Genomic DNA, 26,741 nt, shown 5'->3' with positions numbered 1-26,741 from the left:
TAAGTACTTTCATGGAAATAAACATTCTAACTCCACTTTCAAGAGCCAAGAAATGGTGATTTTAATTACACAATATCTATAATTAAAAAGAAAAACAACTGTCAGGGGTTTTAATTGGCCAATCAATGAAGTTTCCTCTTTTAAATATAACTGTGTTTTATAAAGAAAAGGGGGAAAAATTGAACAGAATGGACATGGTAGTAATACCTGAGTTTGGTTTTTCTCTCTTCATGAAACCTATTTACAAATTTATTTGCTTGGCTCTGAAGTGCTCCAAGTAATGACATGCTTTTTCTTCCACATATCTGTTCAGTTTCTAAAATGAATGTTTCCATTAATCTGGAAAGTGATATGAATTCCGTGGAATTTAGCTTCTCAAGAAAACCATCCTAAATTTTAAAGATAACATAATATTCATGAGTTAGTATAATACAAAATATGGAATAGCTATAAAACCTAGTATAATACAAAATATGGAATAGCTATAAAACCAAGTTAAACAACATTAATATTAATTATTTTAAAATACTTATACTAATTCTTAAAAATTATTTTAAGATAATTTTTAATGAAATTTCCCAACACTTTAGCCCCAGAAATCAAGCATTAAAAGTTTAAGACGTCTAAATTTTATTCTGATCCCTTTAAGATAAAGTAACTCAAATAAATTCCGGTCATACTATACGATTTTCATAATACTGGAGAACAACTAATTTTCTTAATAAATTATTTGGTTAGTAATACACATATATATGTATAAAAATATATATACACATAAAAATAGCATATTAATTTCAAATAATTATTAAGTCTTTTAATCATTTATTTGAAATTCAAGCTTGAAGTTTTACTATTTCTTTTATTTGGATTATTTTGCATTTCAGCACCTCTCTAATAGACCACATCAGTACCTTATTAAGTGTTAAAAATATAATATGCATTATGCAGAATATAGGGATACAAGCAAGGATATATTCTAGATTTTCAAAGTAATTTTACTAGGTAACAAATATCTAAACTTTATCAAAAGAAATAACCTTTGCTCTTGACATGAGAAATTTGACGGCTCGATCATGGCAGATATCTGAGGCACTATATAATAACTCCTGGATATTATTTGCCAGCTTTCCTAGCTCTAAGTCAGTTAATTTCACATCTTCATTGATCCTGAAAATGACAAAAAGAGATTAAGTCAAGAAAAGTTGTGAACACACTGATCTCCACAGATGACATACCAATAAAAAACAAAAAGCTGTAAAATTTACATTTAAGGGAAAATTCTGTTTTGATGTATCACACAGTTTTAATTTTGTGGCAGGGCATCATATAAACAAGTTCAGATAGTACAAATAAATTTCTCCCTAATCTTGAATAATCTCTCTCCACTGTAGTATTTTTAATACTTAATTCAGACTCTGACTGGAAATTCTGCAAAAACTATAGCAAAAAACAAACAAACAAAACAAAACATTAGGTACAAGGTCGTAGCTATGGCAGCTTGTGCACAGGTTGCCCAGGATGACATCGTGGAAGGAAGAGGAAAGAAATGGAAGGAAGGAACAAACAGGCCCACTTTTTACTTATAATTATGAATGACTATTAACAGATCAACTGAACTAATATTTCTTGAGCATTTATTGTATTTAAGTAATAGACACTGAAGGGAATATGTTTTCTTAAGGAACTTACAATTAAATAGGAGTATTTATAATATGTAATGCATTTATTCCAATTTTGAGGAAGAAATGTAAAGACTTTCTCTCTTTTTATGCATTCCCCACCCCTTAAAACATGTATAAAGACCACTGATTTTGTGTCAAAAATTAAGCTTAGTGTTAAAGTGAAGTGCCTTAGCATAATTTTTCTATCTGGTGGCTCAGCAGTAAAGAATCTGTCTGTCAATGCAGGAGATGTGGGTTTGTTCCCTGGATTGGGAAGACCCCATGGAGAAGGAAATGTCAACCCACTCTAGTATTCTCGCCTGGGAAATACCATGGACAGAGAAGCCTGACAGGCTACTGCCCATGAGGTTGTAAAAGAGTCAGACACGACTTAGTGACCAAAGAAGGACAACAACTTTCAAAGACATTTCAAAGAGGATGTGATGTCTATTAATTTGAGGCAAACCACTGGGTTAAGGCATTGAAGAAAGTTATTACCTGCTATCCTTTAAAGTTATGTCATTAAGTTTATTTACTAGCACTTAAAATAATAGAGGGATTAATATTTTAAAAACACTTTCAGATACAGTATCTTACTTGGTTCTCACACTCTGAGGCAGACAGATAAACTCCTACTTAATAGATGAGGATACTGAATCTTGAAAGTTTAAGTGATCTACCCAAGGTCACAAGGTTAAAAGCATGAGACTAGAACCCAGAATTAGTCTAATTCTATTTCTAACCTGCTGCTGCTGCTGCTAAGTCGCTTCAGTCGTGTCTGACTCTGTGCGACCCCATAGACAGCAGCCCACCAGGCTCCCCTGTCCCTGGAATTTTCCAGGCAAGAACACTGGAATGGGTTGCCATTTCCTTTTCCAATTCATGAAAGTGAAAAGTGAAAGTGAAGTCGCTCAGTTGTGTCCAACTCTTCACAACCCCATGGACTGCAACCTACCAGGCTCCTCTGCCCATGGGATTTTCCAGGCAAGAGTACTGGAGTAGGGTGCCATCACCTTCTCCTCTAACCTGCTAAGCTTCCTCTATTCCAACATTTACTTCTATAAACAGCCCAAGTGCTATTTCAGTACCACTTCCCATAAAGCTGGTAAGTTTGAGCTTCATAATTTATTTATTTGTAATTTTGCTTTGAAAAAAGATTTTTAAAATTTTAAGTCTAATTGGATCTCTTTAGTGTTGACAGGAAAAACAAAAAACTGCTCACAAACATGAACCAGTGTCTGGTTACATATACAAAAGAGTTGAAAGCAGGATCTCAAAGAGGTATTTGCACACTCACGTTCACAACAGCAGATAAATGGGTAAAATGTGGTATATACCTACAATGGAATATCATTCGGCCTCAAAAAAAGAAGGAAATTCTGACATGCTACAATATAGATGAAACTTAAAGACATCTCTGTGCTTAGTCGCTCAGTCCTGTCCGACTCTTTGGGAACCAATGGACTCTAGCCCACCAGGCTCCTCTGTCCCTGGATTTTCCAGGCAAGAATACTAGAGTGGATTGCCATTTCCTCCTCCAGGGGACAGTCCCTACCCAGGGATCGAACCCGAGTCTCCTGCATTATCAGGCGGTATCTTTACCACTAGCGCCACCTGGGACACCCCTAAAGACATTATGCTAAACAAAATAAGACAGTCTCAAAAGGACAAAACAGTGTATGATTCCACTTATATGAAGTACTTAGTCACTGAACTCACAGAGATACAAAGTAAAAGGGTAGTTACCAGGGTACTGGTAGGGGAGGATATGGGGAGTTCAATGTGCACAGGGTTTCAGATTTGCAAGAAGAAAAAGATCTTGAGATTGGTTGTACAACTGTGTGAATATATTTACCACTACTGAACTGTGCACTTAGAAATGGCTAGGATGATAAACTGCATGTGTTTTTTTAACCACAACTTAAAATAAAAAAGTTTTAAAAATCTATAATACTTTCTAATCCTATCCATTATTTTTTCTTTCCCATTTCCTGCCTGGGAAATTATTTACTCTTTTGTGCCCATATTTACATTGCAATAAACTTACAAAGTTGTAGGTTATTTTGATAATGTATGAAAACAAGGAAAATCTATCACTAACCAAGATACAAAAATCAGACATCATTTCTGCATGTACTGTATCTGTGACACAATTACATACTGAAAAAACACTTGACACAAGGAAGAACTAGTTAGGGTTAAATGTATAAATATATTCAATCAATCCATTGCCCCTTTGGCAATGGGAAGTGGGTAGTTTCCAGACATTTATGTACCTATGAAACGTAGAAGGAACAATTTATGGATGCTATGGGAGCACGTCATTATGGAAAGAAAAGCTCTAAAGTGCATAGTGAGCCACAATGGAGGTGGGAGGGGTGGGTTAAAATCTGAGACTGTATTTGATTTAAAGGAATCCCAAATAGTATGGGCACATTTTCCAGCTATCTTTTAATATCTCTTCTCTCTTCTGCCACAGTAACAGTTTTAGCTATCAAATAGCCAACAAGCTATACACTATTTCTCAAGCCTCTCTTACAGCTAGATACAGACATGTGAAAATATTCTAGCCACTAGAATGTGGAACTGCAAATTCTGAATTGTGCTCTTAAATAGAAAGGAAAAATATGAATAAGTTTATGTGACAGTAACAAGAGAGCTAACAAAGCTAAAATATATAGATTTGTAACATCTAAGGCATCTTGGGAGAACAATAAAAGGTAGGAGAAATTATCAGATATTAAGACTAATTAAAAAGATATCATAACTAATATAATCTTACTGTCTGTGAAGAAAGACAACTGAACAAAACAGAGTCTAGAAACAGACTCATTTATATATGAATATTTAATTTAAGGCAAGAGTGGTACTATATAGCAATGGGTAAAACTGTCTTTTCAATAAATGGTGTGAGGTCAAAAAGATATCTACATGGGAAAAAAGAAAATAACCTCACACAACACACAAAAATCAATTTCAGATACATTGTGGATCTAAATGTGCAAGGGACATCAACAAATCTTCCAGAAAAAAGCAAGAGAATATCATCAAAGTCTTAGGGTAGTGAAAGATTTTCTTCAATAGGACACACAAAAAAACATAAACCATTAAAGGAAAGAATGAATCATAAGATTATATTAAAGTTAAGAACTCTTGTTCATGAAAGACCCCAATAAGAAAGTGAAAAGCCAACCCACAGAGTGGGAAAAGGTATTTGCATCATGGACCAACTGATAGAGGACTGTGTTGAGGACTACATAAAGAACTCCCATAATCAGTAAGAAATAAAAAAGGCAAACCAAGAGAGAAGTGGCAAAGGATTTATAGGCACTTCACAAGAGGCTATTCAAACAGCCAGTAAATATATGAAAAGTGTCCTCTTACCAATCATCAGGGAAATAAAAATTTAAACTATTGCACCTGTGACATACCAAAATGTTTTACTAACATGGGAAAGACTGACAACACCAAGATGAATGAAGATGTGGAGAGACAGGAATGCTTCCACACAGCTGATAGGATTGTAAAGGCATATAATCACTTTGGGAAATTATTTGGCTTTAGTTAAATTGACTATTCACATACTTATTCATTTTTAGGTATATATTCAACAGAAATATTTATGACATGTACACCAAAGACATCTATAAGAACAGTCACAACAAACTGAAAATAATCCAAACGTCATCAACAGCAGAATGATACACACACTGTTGTGCAGTCAGAAAGTGGAACATCTATATACAAATCAACTACTGCTATATGCAACAATTTAGAAAAATATCACAAATATAATGGGAAATGAAAGAAATTAGAGACTAAAGACCATAATTCAATGGTTCCATTTATATAAAAGTTTAAAACCTGGAAAAATCAATAGTTTTAATGGTTTCCTCTGGGGAAAAGTGAAAGCACAGTGGCAATAGGGTGCTTCGAAAGAGCTGGTAATGTTCTGTCTCTTAACTTGAGTGGTGATTACACCAGCATGTTCATTCGGTTATAATAAATTGAGCTGAATGTTATAACTGGTGCATTCCCCTATATATGCATTACATTCCAACTAAAAAGTCAAAACAAAAATGTAAGGAGAGTATCAGCCTTTGTCTTCTCCTTCCTGCTACTACAGATGGAAATGAGAGGATAAAATTGGAGCAGCCTCCTAAGACACAGGTAGAAGCCACAAAATGAGATGGTAGATTTGCCTTCTCAGCTCCAGAAAAAAATTTCCTACCACTTAACTGTTACAGGAGAGAAACAAAATTCTACTAATACATTGCTTAAACTACAAATGTTTTAACATCTCTTTTAACAGCAGTTTTAGACTGAACCCTAACCAATATATGTGAAAATATAAGCCTAAACAGAGAAAAAAATATTTTTATTTATAGGTAGTTCAGGTTTTGCTTGATTGATAGTGGGGAGAGGAGGTGTTATAGTTGACTCTACACTATAACTGCAACTTTTATAAGCTAGCTCCTAGGCCATAATCTGACATATCAAAACGAACAAAAATACTGAGTTACTATTACTCTTAATAATTACAAAATATAAACAATGTTCTCGGACCAGAAAGATTTGATTGGCTTTATTTTGCTTTTGTTCTTTCTATTCAAAACACTTAATGCAGTGTATGGATTAGATGGTAATAATGGATCAATGTTCTTTTGATTTTCACTAGTATACTGCAGTTATTAGAAAGTGTTATTGTACTCAGGAAATATATGCTGAAGTATTTGGGACATCAAGTCTGAAATCTACTGTCAAATGACTAAGTAAAAATTTTAACATGAGAGACAAAGAAAGCAGAGATGAAAAGAGAGCGAGAAAGGGAGAAAGAGGGCAATATGAGATAGATTTAACTGGGGAAGCAAGGTGAAGGATATACTAGAGGTTTCTTGTTGTTGTTTTTTTAATAATTCTGGCAACTTTTCTGTAAATCTGAAATTATTTCAAAATAAGTTTTAATAAGTAATATTTAAAAAGACAGCGTGACCCACTTGGAAACTCATGCCTTTGAACAACTGAAAATTGTAAACCAAATGTATCTTTAATATATACAAAATACAAAGGTAATACAGTAAAAGAAAGAAACGTAACCAAGGAAATACTGACCTGAGTTCCAGGACAGGTTCTGCCACTAATGACTTTAAATAAGTCATCTAAACGCTCCAAATTGAGGGCATTTAATTAAATGGTTTCTTCCCAGACTTAAAATTCTATAATTCTCAATTATTTCCAAAACTCACCTCCTTACTGTCCATAAATTTTCAAAAATATATATGTTTCATAAAATTTATTTTTGTTAAATTCCAAAAGACCGAACTATACATGGTTTTTCAATAAACTGAATAATCAGTCTTACTTAAACCATTAATAAGATGATTCAAAGTCTTGTTAATCTGGCAACAGCCACCATACTCACATAATATCCACAGCTCCTGGAATAACAGATGATGATATCTGCTCTTTGCTGGATGAAGAATCAGTAGTACATTCTGGTTCGGATACAGAATCACTGCTGCAGGGCTCACTATTTGGAGATGCATTTCTTTGAGAGGTAGTATCTACAGCTACAGGTGTTAATTCACTCTCACTGAATGCATCACTTATAAACATGCCTTCATGGATTAAATAAGCCACTTCTGTATCTAGTGGATTATCTTTTGCAGCATTTTTCTGTTGTGAAATCTCTTCCAATTCTCTAGTCCTTTGGTTTTTGTCAAGAACTGAGAGAACAACACTATGAATGATATTTAAGGTTGCCTAGAAGAAAACAGGATACATTTTTAATTGATATAAAATATTTTATACCCAAGGTTTCAAAAGTGAACTGTGTATGTCTAAGCATTTTACAAATGAGTCAAGGTCACGCATATCAGAATTTCTATCTTCAGTTACACAATACAGGTGACAGGTGAAAAAAGAAGTGCTGAAGAGATGGGTTCCCTTTAAAGTTTAGGCATAGGGCTATACTTACAAATGACTTTTGTGATTAATGGTGATCTCCCTAAAATACAGTGCATATTTCTCTCACTTCTTAAATAGGTTACATTGAACATAACTTGCCTATCAGAGGATCATATTAATTGATGTGCTTACTTAAAAAGAAAACACAATCTGTATTCCTTACCATATCTACTTTTTTTCTATAAAAAATAAATTTTATTAACAAAATGAGCTCATTATAAAAGCAAAATGAACCTTTGCTAATTTCTTGGCATCATCTTTCTTACTCGGTACAGCACTGTAGACAATAAAACAAAATAAAATCAAAAACTAGTTGCTCTGCCTGAGGCCTGTGAAACTGTGACAAATGGGCCACAAGTCGTCATCTTTCATGTTTCTCCCATCCCTGACCCGGTGCAAAGCTGCTGTTGCTCTCACTCCTCAGCCTGTTGCCTTACCTGCCTCAGGAAGTCAGGCCTGGGAAGAACACAAGCCTAAATTTTAAAGGGAGAGCTCTCTCCTGAAACAGTGCTGAGAAGCCAGACTGGGAGGCTCTGGCTGCAACACCTGAGAAGGTATCTCAAAAGCCGCTTTTTTATTCCTCGAGCCAGAGACCCATCAGTTACGGGCCTTCCCTTCTTCCGCTGGGGGCTAGTAGCTGCAGTGAAGGATGCAGGGGTCCAGGCATGTGGAGGTGGCGCGGGCCTTCCCCTCAGAACTTCTGAAGGAACTTGAGGACCAGGTTCTGCAGTCGGACCTGGAGGACCTCGTCATCATCACAGATGATGTGGGTCGAGTCTTCCTCAATCTGGATGAGGGTCTCGGCTTCCTGCAGAAGGACAATATGGCCCTTGGCTGTGTCTTCCACCTTAACGTCGCTGAAGCCATGCTTCTCCAGCATCCATATCTACTTTTATATCCATTTCTCCTCATGTCACATCTTTTCTCACTCATTCAGTGTTCTCGAAACATTCTGGTTCTCTTCCTATTCTTTTAAATTTTACAGTTTGAAGAAAGCTGATCGCCGAAGAATTGATGCTTTTGAACTGTGGTGTTGGAGAAGACTCTTGAGAGTCCCTTGTACCGCAAGGAGATCCAACCAGTCCATTCTAGGGGAGATCGATCCTGGGTGTTCACTGGAAGGACTGATGCTAAAGCTGAAACTGCAATACTTTGGCCACCTCATGCGACGAGTTGACTCACTGGAAAAGACTCTGATGCTGGAAAGGGTTGGGGGCGGGAGGAGAAGGGGACGACCGAGAAATGAGATGGCTGAATGGCATCACCGACTCTGTGGACATGAGTTTGAATGAACTCCTCCGGGAGTTGGTGATGGACAGGGAGGCCTGGCGTGCTGTGATTCATGGGGTCGCGGAGAGTCGGACACGACTGAGCGACTGAACTGAACTGAACTGAACCTCTGTCGTTTCTGCTGCGGGAATGCTCTTCTCCTTGATGTTTACACACGTGTTTCCTTTTCATCACTAAGGTACTTGCACAGATGTCACTTCCTCAAAGAAGCCTCCTCTAACTGCTACCAGCAATCCTATCCCATTAATCAGTTTTTAAAAAATATCACTTATTGGTATCTTTTAATTTTTTAGTTCTAGGTCTCTTTCCACTACAGTGTTAGTTCCATGAGATACTGTATCCTACTGCCTAGAACAGCAGGTACTGTGCACGGAGGAGGTATTTAATAAATACTGAAAGGAAGATGAATCAAGAGTAAATTTATGTAAATCAATGTCTTCATGGACTACTAAGAAATAGGGAGCTATATTCCTGCTTTAACATTCAAGGTTGAACTCTCATAACTTGCTGTCCCTTTCTCAAAATTCTTGATTTCTTTTTCAGGATCGACATGGTTCTAGGCAAGCAGACTCCAAACGTAAGTCTCCAAAGATAGGACAAGGGTCTAAGGTGGGCCAACCAGCAAACGAACCACCTGAGCTTAAAGCTAAAGAAGATACATAGAAGACAGAGAAACACAGGGAAACAAAACTAAGGCTTCATAATATCATCAACTTCTCTATTAAACACCTAAAGGTTGACCTACGTATGGATTTGTTTTTCGTTATATAAACTAATAAATCCCCTTGTTTAAAATGCTCTGTTTCCTGTTTTCAGTTCAGTTGCTCAGTCATGTCTGATTCTGTGACCCCATGATTCACAGCACACCAGGCCTCCCTGTCCATCAGCAACTTCCAGAGTCCACCCAAACCCATGTCCCTCGAGTCGGTAATGCCATCCAACCATCTCATCCTCTGTCGTCCCCTTCTCCTCCGGCCCTCAATCTTTCCCAGCATCAGGGTCTTTTCACATGAGGTGGCCAAAGTATTGGAGTTTCAGCTTCAAAGTCAGTCTTTCCAATGAACACCCAGGACTGATCTCCTTCAGGATGAACTAACTGGATCTTCTTGCAGTCCAAGGGACTTTCGTGAGCCTTCTCCAACACCATAGTTCAAAAGCATCAATTCTTCGGCGATCAGCTTTCTTCACAGTCCAACTCTCACATCCATACATGACCACTGGAAAAACCATAGCCTTGACTAGACGGACTTTTGTTGGCAAAGTAATGTCTCTGCTTTTTAATATACTATCTAGGTTGGTCATAACTTTCCTTCCAAGGAGTAAGCATCTTTTAATTTCATGGCTGCAATCAGCATCTGCAGTGATTTTGGAGCCCAGAAAAATAAAGTCAGCCACTGTTTCCACTCATTCCCCATCTATTTGCCATGAAGTGATGGGACCGGATGCCATGATCTTAGTTTTCTGAATGTTGAGCTTTAAGCCAATTTTTTCACTCTCCTCTTTCACTTTCATCAGGAGGCTTTTTAGTTCCTCTTCACTTTATGCCATAAGGTGGTGTCATCTGCATATCTGAGGTTATTGATATTTCTCCTGGCAATCTTGATTCCTGCTTGTGCTTCTTCCAGCCCAGCATTTCTCATGATGTACTCTGCATATTAGCCAAATAAGCAGGGTGACAATATACAGCCTTGACGGACTCCTTTCCCTATTTGGAACCAATCTGTTGTTCCATGTACAGTTCTAACTGTTGCTTCCTGACCTGCATATAGGTTTCTCAAGAGGCAGGTCAGGTGATCTGGTATTCCCATCTCTTTCAGAATTTTCCACAGTTTATTGTGATCCACACAGTCAAAGGCTTTGGCATAGTCAATAAACCAGAAATAGATGTTTTTCTGGAACTCTCTTGCTTTTTCCATGATCCAGGGGATGTTGGCAATTTGATCTCTAGTTCCTCTGCCATTTCTAAAACCAGCTTGAACATCTGGAAGTTCATGGTTCACATATTGCTGAAGCCTGACTTAGAGTATTTTAAGCATTAATTTACTAGCATGTGAGATGAGTGCAATTGTGCAGTAGTTTGAGCATTCTTTGGCATTGCCTTTCTTTGGGATTGGAATGAAAACTGACCTTTTCCAGTCCCGTGGCCACTGCTGAGTTTTCCAAATGTGCTGGCATATTGAGTGCAGCACTTTCACAGCATCATCTTTCAGGATTTGAAAGAGCTCACCTGGAATTCCATCACCTCCACTAGTTTTGTTCATAGTGATGCTTCCTAAGGCCCACTTGACTTCACATTCCAGGATGTCTGGCTCCAGGTGAGTGATCACACCATTGTGATTATCTGGGTCATGAAGATCTCTTTTGTACAGTTCTTCTGTGTATTTTTGCCACCGCTTCCTAATATCTTCTGCTTCTGTTAAGTCCCTACCATTTCTGTCCTTTATCGTGACCATCTTTGCATGAAATGTTCCTTTGGTATCTCTAATTTTCTTGAAGAGATCTCTAGTCTTTCCCATTCTACCGTTTTCCTCTATTTCTTTGCATTGATCACTGAGGAAAGCTTTTTTATCTCTTTGCTACTCTTTGGAACTCTGCATTCAAATGGGTATATCTTTCCTTTTCTCCTTTGTTTTTCGCTTCTCTTCTTTTCACAGCTATTTGTAAGGCCTCCTCAGACAGCCATTTTGCTTTTGTGCATTTCTTTTTCTTGGGGATGGTCTTGATTCCTGTCTCCTGTACAAGGTCACAAACCTCTATCCATAGTTCATCAGGCACTCTGTCTATCAGATCAAGTCCCTTAAATCTATTTCTCACTTCTACTGTATAGTCATAAGGGATTTGATTTAGGTCATACCCAAATAGTATAGTGGTTTTCTCCACTATCTTCAACTTCAGTCTGAATTTGGCAATAAGGAGTTCATGATCCGAGCCACAGTCAGCTCCCAGTCTTGTTTTTGCTGACTGTATAGAGCTTCTCCATCTTTGGCTGCAAAGAATATAATCAATCTGATTTCATTGTCGACCATCTGGTGATGTCCATGTGTAGAGTCTTCTCTTGTGTTCCTGGAAGAGGGTGTTTGCTATGGCCAGTGTGTTCTCTTGGCAGAACTCTATTAGCCTCTGCCCTGCTTTATTCTGTACTCCAAGGCCAAATTTGCCTGTTACTCCAGGTGTTTCTTGACTTCCTACTTTTGCATTCCAGTCCCCTATAATGAAAAGGACATCTTTTTGGGGTGTTAGCTCTAGAAGGTCTTGTAGTTATTCATAGAACCATTCAACTTCAGCTTCTTCAGCGTTACTGGTTGGGGCATAGACTTGGTTTACCGTGATACTGAATGGCTTGCCTTGGAAACAAACAGAGATCATTCTGTTGTTTTTGAGACTGCATCCAAGTATTGTATTTCAGACTCTTTTGTTGACTATGATGGCTACTCCATTTCTTCTAAGGGATTCCTGCCCACAGTAGTAGATATAATGGTCATCTGAGTTAAATTCACCCATTCCAGTCCATCTTAGTTCACTGATTCCTATAATGTCGATGTTCACTCTTGCCATCTCCTGTTTGACCACTTCCAATTTGCCTGGATTCATGGACCTAACATTCCAGGTTGCTATGCAATATTGCTCTTTAAGCATCGAACCCTGCTTCCATCACCAGTCCCATTCACAACTGGGTGTTGTTCATGCTTTGGCTCCATCCCTTCATTCTTTCTGGAGTTATTTCTCCACTGATCTCCAGTAGCACACTGGGCACCTACCGACCTGGGGAGTTCATCTTTCAGTGTCCTATCTTTTTGCCTTTCATACTGTTCCTGTTTATTTGGGACTAAATGTACTCTAAGTGAATATTCCATACAGTACTAGACAGAGATTCTAAGCCTTCAAGTCTACGGAGACTGTACATCTTCTCTGCTCATCAGTAACTTCTCTAATGTCACAAACCTGCTCCCTGCTATACTATTACATAGATGCTTTTAATCCTTAGTACTGTCTTAATCTTTAATATGCTACCTCTCCCATCTTCATTTCTGCCTTTCTTCTTCCTTATCTCTTCTCTCTTGGTGATTTTCTTTCTCAAAAAATTTTCTCATTAAAAAAAATTAAACATAGTCTTTCTCTCCCCCAGCAACTAATCTGCACCTCCCTCATAGGCCAGCTATGCAAAACTGAGCCCACCTTCCAGTTTCAGGTTCAGTCCTGCATAGCCACCAATATACGCCCAAACCTCCCTGCCACAGGATTAGAAATAAGAAGAAAATCCAGACACAAACCAACCAGTGCATAGCATTTTTTGACCACAGTGATTGGGTATGTGACCTAAATTAGCCCAATGGATTAAAACTAAGGACTTTGATTTGATGACTGAAGAAGAAACAAATCTTGTTCTAGGAGGTATAGTATACAAATGTGGAAGACTTGAAACTGTTATATATAGACATTTTGCTATAATTAGGTTAGTTACTTTAAAAGTGAAGTCAAAAAAGAGAAGGTAGAAATGAAATAAAACAGTGAAAGTAATCAAGAAAACAATGACCACACCAAAACTGAAATCTATCGTTTTTGGACTATTTTAAGTTCCTCAAGCAAATACATTCCTTTTATTGCTTAAATTAGTTTGATTTGAACATTTTGCCACTTTTAACTGACAACATCTTAGCTAATACAACAAATTTTCCATATACAGTGTATTAGCTGTTCTCTTAGGGGTTCTTCTTCACTGTTTTCACCATATCTACAAGTTTTAAAGGTTTGTGATTATTTTTTCCCCAAGTCCAGAATCATTCTTGTTTAAGAATGCCAGAAGTTTTCACAATACATAATAGATTCAACAGCAGGGTAAAGCAACTATACTTCAATAAAAAATTTCAAAATAATAATAAGAAAAATAAAGTGCTCAGAACAGTGCCTGGCACAAAGTAACTACCTAATAAATGCATTTAAAAAAAAAATGTAGGCACATGATTTACTTTCTGAACTTTCCTATTGCAGCAATTTATAGTTAAGTTCATGTTTAAATACCAGAACAACTAAATTTTTCCAGTCTTGAGAATAGTGAATAAAATAATTTGGTAACCATATTGATTAAGCCTCTAAAATGTTAGTCCAGAACTGTCTATGTAACAAATGGAGATTCCTCAAAAAACTGGAAATAGAACTGCCATATGACTCAGCAATCCCATTCCTGGGCATACACACCGAGGAAACCAGAATTGAAAGAGACACATGTACTCCAGTGTTCACTGCAGCACTGTTTATAATAGCCAGGACATGGAAGCAACCTAGATGTCCATCTGCAGACGAATGGATAAGAAAGCTTTGGTACATATACACAATGGAGTATTACTCAGCCATTAAAAAGAATGCATTTGAACCAGTTCTAATGAGGTGGATGAAACTAGAGCCTATTATACAGAGTGAAGTAAGCCAGAAAGAAAAACACCAATACAATATACTAACGCATATATATATGGAATTTAGAAAGATGCAAATGATAACCCTGCATACGGGACAGCAAAAGAGACACAGATGTATAGAATAGTCTTTCGGACTCTGTGGGAGAGGGTGAGGGTGGGATGGTTTGGGAGAATGGCACTGAAACATGTATATTATCATATGTGAAACGAATCGCCAGTTCAGGGTCGATGCATGTTACAGGATGCTCGGGGCTGGTATGCGGGGATGACCCAGAGGGAGGATAAGGGGAGGAGGGAGGTGGGAAGGGGGTTTAGGAGGGGAACTCATGTACGCCCGGGGTGGATTCATGTCAATGTATGGCAAAACCAACCAATATAATATTGTAAAATAATTAGCCTCCAATTAAAAAAAAAAATTTCTTGAAAAGACTGTCAAGCTGCATTTAAGGATTATTTTCTTTCTCAGCTATACAAATCATACTAAACTATGGGGTATAAACAATAAACAAAAATTCTAATAAAAATTCAAAATACAATTAATGCCCATAAGCATACACACTTGTGGTCAATTAATCTACAATAACGAATACAAGAATATACAATGGAGAAAAGGCAGTCTCTTCAACAAGTGGTACTGGGAAAACAAGCTACATGTGAAAGAATGAAATCAGAACACTCTCTAACACCATCTACAAATATAAATTCAAAATTGATTAAAGAACTAAATGTAAGACTGGATACTATAAAACTCCTAGAGGAAAACACAGGCAGAATGCTCTTGGACATAAATTGCAGCAATATTTTTGTGGAGCTGACTCCTAGAATTATGGAAATAAAAACAATAATAAACAAATGGGACCTAATTAAACTTAAAAGCTTTTGCACAGCAAAGGAAACATTTTTTTGTTTCACAAACAAAATGAAAAGACTGGGAGAAAATATTTGAAAATGATGTGACCTACAAGGAATTAATTTCCAAAATACACAAACAGCTGATTTAGGTCAACTGAAAAAAAAAAAAACCACCAAATCAAAAAATGGGCAGATCTAGACAGTTCTCCAAAGACAGACAGCCAAAGGCACATGAAAAGACGCTTGATACTGCTAATTATTAGAGAAATACTATCCATAACCACAATGAGGTATCACCTCACACTGATCTGAATGGCCATCTTCAAAAAGTATACAAATAACAAATGCTGGAGAGGATGTAGAGAAAAAGGTTCCTTCTGACACCATTGGTGGGAATGTAAATTGGTACAGCCACTATGGAAAACAATATGGAAGTTCCTTAAAAAACTAAAAATAGAGTTATCATACGATCCAGTGATCCCACTCCTGGGCATATATCTGGAGAAGAGATGTATGCAACTCAATATTCATAGCAGTACTATTTACAATAGCCAAGACAGGGAAATGTCCACTGACAGATAAATGGGTAAAAAGATGTGGTAAATATACACAATGGAATACTATTCAGCCATAAAAAGAATGAAAAATGCCATCAATCCATGCAGCAACATGGATAGATCTAGAAATTATCATACTAAGTAAAGTAAATTAGATACAGAAAAACAATACCACATACCACACGATGTCACTTATAGGTAGAATCCAAAGAAAAAAGAGATACAAATGAACTCATTTACAAAAAAGAAATAGACTCACAGACACAGAAAACAAACTTATGGATACCAAAGGGGAAAGGGCAGGGAGGGGATGGATAAATTAGGAGTTTGGGATTAGCATATACAAACTATATAAAACAGGTAAACAATGGTCCTACTATATATAGCACAGGGAACTATATTCAACATCCTGTAGTAAACTATAATGGAAAAGACTATAAAATGAATACATGTAACTGAATAACTTTTCTGTATACCAGAAACTAATACAACACTGTATGTCAACTATACTTCAATTACAAAAACACAATGACTCTTTCTGTAGAAAACTTAGGGAAAAGAGGGAATGAATGAATGAACTTAGGAAATGAATACCAAGTTTAAATAACACATAATTCTACCATCTAAAGATAACCACAAAAAGACAAGCTGTCTCTGGTCTATGCAGATGAAGAGGTAAAAAAATAAAAAAACATTTTTAACACAGCTAAGAACATGCTACATAAATAGGTCTCTGTCTTGTTTCTTCACTTAAGGTTATAATGTACGCATTTTCTTCAATCATTAAAAATCCTTGCCTCCATAACATTCTGTACTACTGAGTATACTGCTGCTGCTGCTAAATCACTTCAGTCGTGTCCGACTCTGTGAGATCCCATAGACAGTAGCCCACCAGGCTCCTCTGTCCCTGGGATTTTCCAGGCAAGAGTACTGGAGTGGGTTCCATTGCCTTCTCTGAGTGAGTATACTAGGCATAACTAATTTTACCATTTCTATGTTAGACATCAGAGTTCTTTCCGATTTGTAGTTATTTAAAAATCTTCGTTAAAAATGAAGTTTCTAATATTATGTTTCAGTGAAATCATGCCCTAGAATGAATCATAAACTTTTCCAAAGAAAAATTACTGTATTCAAAAATCAAACATCATCGTCAAAGATGTTTTACAACAATATTAATTTAAGTGGCCTAAATGTGAAAATGAGAAGCTACAATTAGGACAAATCACTGTTTCCACACAGTACATACATCAAATAGTAATTTGGCTTAGTTTAACTGATATAGAATCTAAAAGTAAGATGGCTATTTTAAAAATTACTGGCAAAAAGTTGGCCAACTCCAACTATGCAATGTAGGAGTTCTATATATCCAGAAGTGTGTGATGAAGTCATGGTGGGAATATAAGAAAAAGTAAAAACATGGCCTTATACTGTATAATTCACAGATACAGGTTTGATATCTATCACTATCAATAGATAAGATCAATATTTTGGTTGGAGTCCAAATTAAATGCAATGAATGAATCACATTTTATAAAAACTTTTCCCATTTCAACCAGAAAGCTTATATATGTGATATAGAGCATCATCCCAATTTTAATAAGAAAGTCATTATAGATAAATACCTAAGTCCCCCAGATCATTTTTAATATGAAACTCAGGAGGTGCCAGGGACCTTGACTAGAACATAAACGCAATGTTGACACCTGATAATTCAAAGAATATCACATTTCACTAACACCCTCTTATACTCAGTAATTCCTAAGGACTGTCTTATTAAAACAGTTATGACATGTTGGTAAACCCAACAAACACAGAGTCTTTTAAGAAAAGACATATTTTCTTCTGAAAAACGCTGTGTGATATATATTCTTCTCCTTATAATGACTGGATTAAAATTAACTGGCTTTACCACAAAGTAATTAAATGTAATGCATGATACATGATTGGATCCCAGGTTTAAAAATGAAATAAAAACCTGCAATAAAGAACATTAGTAGAGTAATGTAAATATGAACTGTATGTTAAAAATATTATGGTATCAGCATAATATTAATATCAAATTCCTAGAAAAATTAAGTGTTATGGGATAGATTTTTGAGTGTTTCACAATATTTTAACTACAGATAATCTAGAGTCAAGCATCGCAAAATCACAAAAGGAAATATTACTGTATAAAATTTAATGCCAAGTAAACATATTTCTTTTTAAAATGAAATAAATCATCCACAATTATAAAAAAAAGTTACCAAAATACTCTGAAGCACTTCAAATCTTATTTAAAACAAAGATCCTTTGGAAAAATTGCAAAAATAAAAAATTTTGTTTTATTCAAATTTTTGTGTCTAGAAAGCTGACAATTTTAGGGATATTCTAGACAAACTGATAAATCACATAAGCTTACCTTAACTCTCTGTAGGAAAATTGTAAACTTGGAGAAAATATCTGTTAGTAAATCAAACCACTGAGGAAAATTCAACATTCTCATCTGATCTGCAAGCCTAGAAAAAAAATTCAAACAAAAATAATGACTGTCTTGGGGCCAGTATGATGTTATCTACAAGTTGGAGGAAACTACACTGAATACTATCTAGTAACAAAAGAATAAAATGCAATTTAATCTAGAATTATACAATAGAGATGAAGAAGTCACTGAACAACTCCTTGTTTAAACATCTCTAAGACATCTTTATCATGTATTAATTCCATGTGAACATGCTTTGTGATCAATCGATGTAAAGGGATAGAGAAATAAACTAATTTAGGTTAAATGTGGAAAAGATATATGGAATGTGGAACAAAAATGAGAAACATAACAGCTCCGCTAAAAAACTTAATAACCTATTTTTCTAACTACAAACTAAAAGTACTTTTCTATATATGAAGGGTAACATGGCATAGTGGCTAAGAGTATGGGCTCTTGAGCCACAGTGTCTTGGTTCAAGATCCAGCCCTGCCACTTAACTATTTGTGTGACTCCAGCCAAGTGACTTAGTGAGTGAAAGTTGCTCAGTTGTGTCCAACTCTTTTCCAATCCCATGGACGATAGCCTGCCAGGCTCCTCTGTCCGTGGGGATTCTCCAGGCAAGAATACTGGAGTGGGTTGCCATTTCCTTCTCCAGGGGATCTTCCCAACCCAGGGATTGAACTCACGTCTCCTGCATTACAGGCAGATTCTTTACCACTGAGCCACCAGGGAAGCCCATATGGAAAAAGTGATAGAAGCTACCACATATGGTAGATGTGAGTATTAACTGAGTCAACAAGTACTCAGGACAATGCATAATGAATAAAAAAATGCTATGTATTAGCCAATATTTATATCTAGAATGTTTTATATATATATATACACTAAATATATTAGTATAATACATAAAATATAGCCAATATTTTTATAGCTGACATCAATCAATTTTTAAAATAAAAAACAGAATTCCATAAAGACATATCAGAGCACTATAATGACTTATTACTCTAAATTTTTAATTAATGATGCTACACTTAGGACTTTATTCTCAAAAGGTACTCCTATATATTTGAAATATAGGATATTCTCTAAGTTAAGAAAATTCCATACGGAAGAAAAAAATAAAAAAACTGACTCTCCATGTATATAAGACCTTTAGCAATGGTCCAATAACTTAATTTTTCCAAATACTAGTGATCCTTGCTTTATTAGGACTGCTTCAACTAATTCTGAACCTGAGCTTTCACTAGGTAAGTGTGCAAATTAAAACTCCACAATTCTCACTCTATGAACTTGGCCCAGAGAAGTTTTACAGATGTCCATATTACTATTCATATCTTAGACAAGTTAATAAAACTTACATATGTATATGAACAAGAAATTCATAATCATAAAATACCTACCACTATTTTTCTCAAAGTAAAAGAACAGGAATTTCAAGGGAAAACAAAAAAATTACAGACATGGGCAATTCTAAGTCATGCATTCAAACTTCTCAAAGTTAACTGCGTTTTAATTATATGGCTAAACAAATTTAGCACTGCTATTCTTCTTCAATTTCCACCCTCCATATCTATCTCCACCCCCTCTCAGCCCTGGGAGGCTGACCTGTGGGCTTGGCCAGTGAGGAGCCCTTGCAAAAGACTGAAAGGAGGAAAGGTAGCTGATATAGTTCCATCTCTGCCCCGAGTGGTTACCTCAGGATGACTGGCCCCCTCCACTGAACATCAATTCAATCACTACAAGATTATTCTAACTACTTACATTGTTTTCTCCTTCTGAACTCTATTAACAGCTCTCTTTGTCCCTAAAAGGTACTGCACTATGACTTGTGATTTTCCTATACTCTGCCCACACTTTAGCAAATAATTCCTTAACTAAATCCTCCTTATTCTAATGTGTTATCTTTTCCTTGACTGGTAACCCCAACTTAATATTTATACTTACTTCAAAACAACATCTGTGTCTATGTCTTCTATTTGTGAAACTTTATTAATCACACACTGCAAAATTTAAGGAAAAAAATTTGATTAACATCTTTAGAATTGTAAGTACTACATGTTCATTTGTTTATTAATAAGGACCTCAATGACTATGATAATCATTTTACCAAACCTCTCTTTTGTCTCTTACAAATTGCAGCAGTACCCTTACCCTATTAAATAATTATTCCAGGGAATGCTTAAACTATACTAATTAAAATTTCCAACTATTTAAAACTGCTCAAAATTACACACATAAACAAACACAACACATGCACACAAAAAATCCCCATAGAACTATAATTCTTAGGAACATGGTTTAAGCCTCATACTAAAATTCCAAAAGAAATTCACTTTGGAGGTCACACTTCCTTATAATACATGCAAAATACGTGCAAAAGTTTAAAGTTTTAAAAAAATAAATGCTCAGACTTAGAAGTCTAGCAATTAAAATACAGTAGTTTTTAAAAACTGTTTAAAATATACATACAGAAAACTGAACAAATTATATTTATAGCTCAATATTTATTTTACAAGTAGAATACACCTATTTAAACAGAACTCAGATTATGAAATTGAACATTATCAGTCATCTCCTCTCTTGTTCCCATCCTGGTCACTACTTCCTCCCCAAAGACATTACTATCCTGATTTCTAACATCATAGACTAATTTTGCCCATGTTTGAATTTTTAGGTGGGTGGAATCATACAGTGTGTCCTCTTCTGTGTCTGGCTTCCTTGGCTCCACACTATGTATGTGAATATCCATGTTGTTTGTTCCATGTAATTATTCATTCTCATTGCCATTATAGAATTCAGTGATGTAAATATGCTACAATTTTATTTACCTTTCCTACTGATGAAAAAATTGGGGTTTTTCCAGTTTTTTTTTTATTACAAATATGCTGCCATGAAATGCTTGTGCTGTTTTGGTGGTCTATGTGCAAATTTCTGACGGGTAAATTGCCTAGAAATAGAATTGCTAAGTCATAAGGTATGTGTATATTTAGTTCTTGCTTATTTTATTTAAACATTAAAAACTAAAAAAATGTACATTTAACCTAACGATGATGATCAGTTAAGCCTAACAAATACATTCAGAATTGTCATTTTTCAAATACAGAAAAACTAAAGTTCAGTGAATGAGATTTATTTGAAAAGTTAAAACAAAAATCAGAGAATACTAAAAAAATATAATGGATTTTAGTTTACAATGATAATTTCTTAAGAGCTCAGGATAAGAAGAAATGCTGGTGTAAGTATATACTATTGGTAAAATCTTTTTTAGTAAAAAAAAAAAAAAAGCAATTCAACTCCATGCATCAAACAATTTAAGAATACTTTTCACTCTCTGACCAACAATTCTACTTCAGGAATCAGTTATTAAGAAAATAGTCTTAAATATGAAAAAACTAAACAAACAAAACTTTATACCAAAGTTGTTTGTCACAATGATCTTTATACTACCAAACAGAAAATGACCTAAATATTTAACACAGAGGAAAGGTTAAACAGTTTTAAGTAACAGGATGTTGACAGAATTTTATATAACCTTTAAAAGTGATCTTTCTGAAGGCTTACGAGGAAATGTTTATGTTATGATTCAAACTGAAATATTTATACAATTCGAAATTATATATACAATATGACAGCACCAATGAAAAACACCAGTAACAACTTACACTTTCAAATAGTCAAATGATAATCTTTTTAACTAGCTGGGCTATATTTTTCTTTGTTCTAGTTTTCTATATTTAAAATTTTTAAATAAATGAGAAAATATTATGATACTGCATATATTATTACAAGATCATGTAATAATAAACTTCACAAAAGATTCTAGACCAAAATTTATAAAATAAAAAAAGTATAATTACCTGTTTAATGATATTCTTTGCTGTAATAATCATTTCTTCACTATATATTTCTAAAAAATTAAGTTTTCTTTGTTTTAAAAGTCCAAATACAAGAGAGATTAGTCTTTCCTATTTAAAAAAAGGGTACACAATGTCACAATTTAAGTACAAAATAATCTCACTTAGAAGTAGAAATAATCAATTGTTTAACCCTGAAATCTCTATATTGCATATGGTATTTTCTAGAAGCCTTAAAAACCCTTTCCAAAGCAATCCTGTCATCAGATTTTTGCTGTCATTATTCTAACAGGCAAATCCCATCCTACTACAGTGGATCAAATGAAGCTGGTTTTGGGGCAGAACAATATACTTTAGTCTAGTTTCAATAAGAAGCTAGAAAGTATTCTTCTCAAACCCTGATGACTAGTAAGTACTCTATAAGCCCTGTGTTTTTAAATTAGTGGTCTACAACACTGGAATGATGACCTGGATTATTTGTGGAGAATTAACTGCTAACACAAAAATCTCTTTAACTGATTAGGCTGCTAGCAGGGCTTTTTGGATTCTTTACTATTAATAGTTCTAGGCAATAATCAGCATTAAAAAGTTCCCAGATAAATTACCAAATATGATGCATTTGTGCATGCACATGCATAAAACATGTTCATAACAGGTGCTCAGTGAATGTGAATGACAGGTAAAATACCATACAACAACAATCACTTTTTATATAAGACACGCTCCACTACATGCATACACAAGGATATAAGTTAATCATCCTATATCTACATTTGGAACTTGGGTTATAAGCTATATAAAGACTTTAATTTCCATTTCTAATTAAGCTATAAATTATTTATTCTCTAATTTCAAAGGTTAACAAACAAGTACAGTGCTTTCTAAAGTCACATAGTGAAAGATTTCATAGGTCTCACACAGATTGATACTGAAGATAATTTTGCCCACTATAACCTAAGAAGAATATTCTATACTAAGGCTGTTAGGAAATAACACTAAGCAATGAGATCAATTTCAATAGTGTTCAAAGGACATACCTCTTCTAAAATTTGACAGTCATCTTCCCATGGTCTATTTAAATCACTGTGAGAATAAGTAGAAAATTCTGCAATCATCATTTTATCTATCAGTTTTTCTAATTCACAAAGCTGTGATCCCAAATGCCTACAAAGGAAGAGGGAAATGTTACCTACATTTACTAAAAATCCAAATTTACTCCACAATCAAGGGATCAACTAGGCAGCAAAACTTTTCTAGCTGATAGTACTTGTGCAACAAGGTGATATTTTAATAAAATGAAGTCTTTTAATTTAACAAAAATAACTGTGACAGTTTCACGTTGTCTCCCAAATTCTATTTTTCCCTTTATATCTTTAACCTCCAAACAGTTAATTATGCTATAGGAAACCTGGCTCTACAAAACTTCATGACTGTTTTTTTTAGTCCTTTTTGCACAGACAAAATAATCAGATCTAAAGTCCTTTCCTCATTAACCCCTTACTGAATTTAAATGTCAGCAGCTCCTATGTCATTTATTTATGCAATAAATATAAGCGCATACTGTGTACCAGGCCCTGTTCTGGGTACACATAAGTATCTGAAGAACTATAGGGATAGACTGATTCAATTAATCTCTGTCACAATCAGTTTGAATTACTGTGCAATATCCCTCAGGCCATTAAACTGAAAGTCATCAGAATATAAGAATGAAAAAATAAAAATACTGAGCTACAATCTATCCCTGGAACTTTTTCTCATAAAATATAATGTTCCTTTTTAACCTATCTCTTTAATATTTGCAGATCCTAGTTAGGGTTAAAGTGAGAGGGACTCCAACTTGAGCAAAGTTGTGGGGGTGATAAGGGGAAGTATTACTAAAAAAATGTGGAACCTTTTCCTCGGAAAAAACATGTATGGTCCAAATGACAAAAAGAGTTCCATGTAGTTGATCCCTGCTCTGAAGGGAACTAAGGATGAGTATCTTCATATCCAAAGGGGTTTTTGCCATACAATTGAACAGTTTCATGAAAACAATGGGTTGAAGAAAACCAGGTAATCTAATTGGTACAAAGCATTTCAAAACTTAAGTGAAATTTCTCTTAAATTTAAACATTTATAATTAAATAAAAAACATTTTAAAATCTGATGTTACATTTACTTGAAAAACAAACTCAATGTCAGCAACTGTCCTATGACTAGATAGATATAGCACATTTGAAAAAATTAGTCTAAAGCATGTGGCCTTTTAGACAGATCCACTGCTTTTCGTTTATGAATAACATATGGTAAAGTAGTATAGTGATAATTTGAAAAAGTCTGATAAGTGAAATAATATAAATTTGCATTTTGTAATATGAAAAGTATATTTCTTACGGCTAATTAGAAATCTAATTAGGTTCTCATAAATGGTGACATCTCATAATGAACTAATTTAGAACATATCCACTATTATAGACTAAAATACTACCATAAAAGGAATTTGACAGTGTCCTGCAAAATTACATAGGCAATTAGTCTTTGACCTAGGACTCTCACTTTCAGAATCTGCCTCAAAAGTATACAGGTAAAAATACAAAAGAACGTACATTCATTGCAGCACTGTTGATAATAGCAAAGGAATGGAAACAACCTAAATGCTGATGAACAGGAGGCTAGTTATATCATAATAGACCCTATATATCTGCAAAATATAATCTGCAAGGCCCTATTAACCTGCAATTAATATACTATATACTGCTACAGAGCAGTTTCTCAACCTTTTTGTCATTACTACCTCCCCAAAACATCCTTTTAGACATTTTTATTCCTAATCATCCCCCATGAAATTTTAATATCACAGATATACTTTATATCCATTTAGGTATCATGGCCTTTCAGCACAACAAACCACTGTAAAATTCAAGACATTTTTTTCACCCTTCAAGAACCAATTTCCCCTCCCTAAGGTGATATTCTCCACTGAGAATGTGTACTATAGCATGATCTACAGGGTATGCTGCTGCTGCTAAGTCACGTCAGTCGTGTCCGACTCTGTGTGACCCCATAGACGGCAGCCCACCAGGTTCCCCTGTCCCTGGGATTCTCCAGGCAAGAACACTAGAGTGGGTTGCCATTTCCTTCTCCAATGCATGAAAGTGAAAAGTGAAAGTGAAGTCGCTCAGTCATGTCCGACTCTTAGCGACCTCATATGTAAGGTAAAAACAGTAAGGTGGAGAAAACTATGTACAGTATGCAATTGCTTATCTAAGATGAGGACAGATAGATGGATAAATATAAAGTAAAACTTTTTCAAAATGATGACTAACAGGAGTAGATAGAGAGGAAGGGGACTAACACAGAAGTTAAATTTCTCCAAATTATCTTCTTTCATAGATTTGACTTTGGAACCATGTAACCACTTAGTTCAGTTCAGTTCAGTCGCTCAGTCGTGTCCAACTCTCCGCGACCCCATGAATCACAGCACGCCAGGCCTCCCTGTCCATCACCAACTCCCGGAGTTCACTCAAACTCATGTCCACAGAACATAGTTGTAAAACAATGTTACACCTAAAAACAGCAACCCTTAAATATCAAAAGCAAATGAAATAAATGAGCTTAACTATGTATCAAACTAGAGGCAAATTTACAAAAGAGGAAATTATTTCAAGTGACTTTAAAACACAGTAATTTATCCATTCATCCCACAAGGGATATACCTTAAGAAAAAGAAAAAGAAATCCTATGTGCTTGTAGTAATAATATTGTTAGTTCTGAGAGCACTCTATGTATGTGTGTGCTAAGTCACTTCAGTCGTGTCCGACTCTGCGACACTACAGACCGTAGCCCTCCAGGCTCCTCTGTCCATGGGATTCTCCAGGCAAGAATACTGGAGTGGGTTGCCATGCCCTCCTCCAACTCAGGGTCAAACCCACGTCTCTTACATCTCCTACATTGCCAGGCAGGTTCTTTACCACTAGCATCACCTAGGAAGCCCAATTTTATGTATATTGTTGGATAAAACAAATGAGTAATTATGTTGGTGTCATTAGGAAGCACAGTTTTCAGCCTGCTGGAAAGGTAAATATATGCAAAGTTGAAGAAACAAGAACTCTACAGTCCTAAATTTATCAGTACACAGTGGAACTATCCTGGAACATTCCTGGAACAAACTCATACATTTTTCTTTAAAAAGGAAATTTATTTTCTAGCTTTACCCACTAAAAAGGCCTGACAATCATGACCAATCAGCCTTTGATCAGAGGTGTAGCAAGGACCTTGCTACACGGAACACCTAGACTATAATAAGTACCATTTCCTACTAAAAAAACTAGGGCTCCTTAGAGAAATGGCATTTGCAAATCTGGAACAGAAAAAGTATAACATGAGTATCCCATCATAACATGAAGTAAGAAAACCATCAACAACTACTCAAAGAATCAAAAGGATATGAGGAGGTTCCTATATAAGAACAAAATGAATACCAATGAAAATTATTAAAAGCAAAAAACTTGGGGCTTCCTTAGTGTCTCAGTGGTAAAGGACCCTCCTGCCAGTATAGGAGACATGAGTTTAATCCCTGATCCAGGAGGATCCCATATGCCACAGAGTTAAGCCCATAAGCCGCAACTATGAGCCTGTGCTCTAGAGCCCGTGAGCAACAGGTACTGAAGCCCATGAGTCCTAGATCCTGTGCTTCAAAA

The 26,741-nt window shown here is 35.5% G+C and overlaps 1 protein-coding gene across 3 annotated transcripts in view; it reads right to left on the bottom strand.

The window, feature by feature from the left end:
• The window catches only part of VPS54 (VPS54 subunit of GARP complex), a 173,638-nt gene that overhangs the window by 36,216 nt on the left and 110,681 nt on the right, over positions 1–26,741 (bottom strand). For all 3 annotated transcript variants that reach the window (XM_055401023.2, XM_088841305.1, XM_055401028.2), the window contains 7 exons: positions 23,100–23,226; positions 22,066–22,173; positions 20,153–20,208; positions 18,143–18,239; positions 7,084–7,424; positions 1,038–1,167; positions 208–389 (listed from right to left, as the gene is read on the bottom strand). In XM_055401023.2, coding sequence (XP_055256998.2) covers positions 208–389; positions 1,038–1,167; positions 7,084–7,424; positions 18,143–18,239; positions 20,153–20,208; positions 22,066–22,173; positions 23,100–23,226 — 1,041 coding nt within the window. The remainder of the gene's footprint in view (positions 1–207; positions 390–1,037; positions 1,168–7,083; positions 7,425–18,142; positions 18,240–20,152; positions 20,209–22,065; positions 22,174–23,099; positions 23,227–26,741) is intronic.

Source organism: Moschus berezovskii, chromosome 11 (genome assembly GCF_049115385.1).
Source record: "Moschus berezovskii isolate FMDL1 chromosome 11, NW_MosBer_1.0, whole genome shotgun sequence".
NCBI lineage: Eukaryota > Metazoa > Chordata > Mammalia > Artiodactyla > Moschidae > Moschus > Moschus berezovskii.
This window is presented reverse-complemented; position numbering and strand designations above follow the sequence as displayed.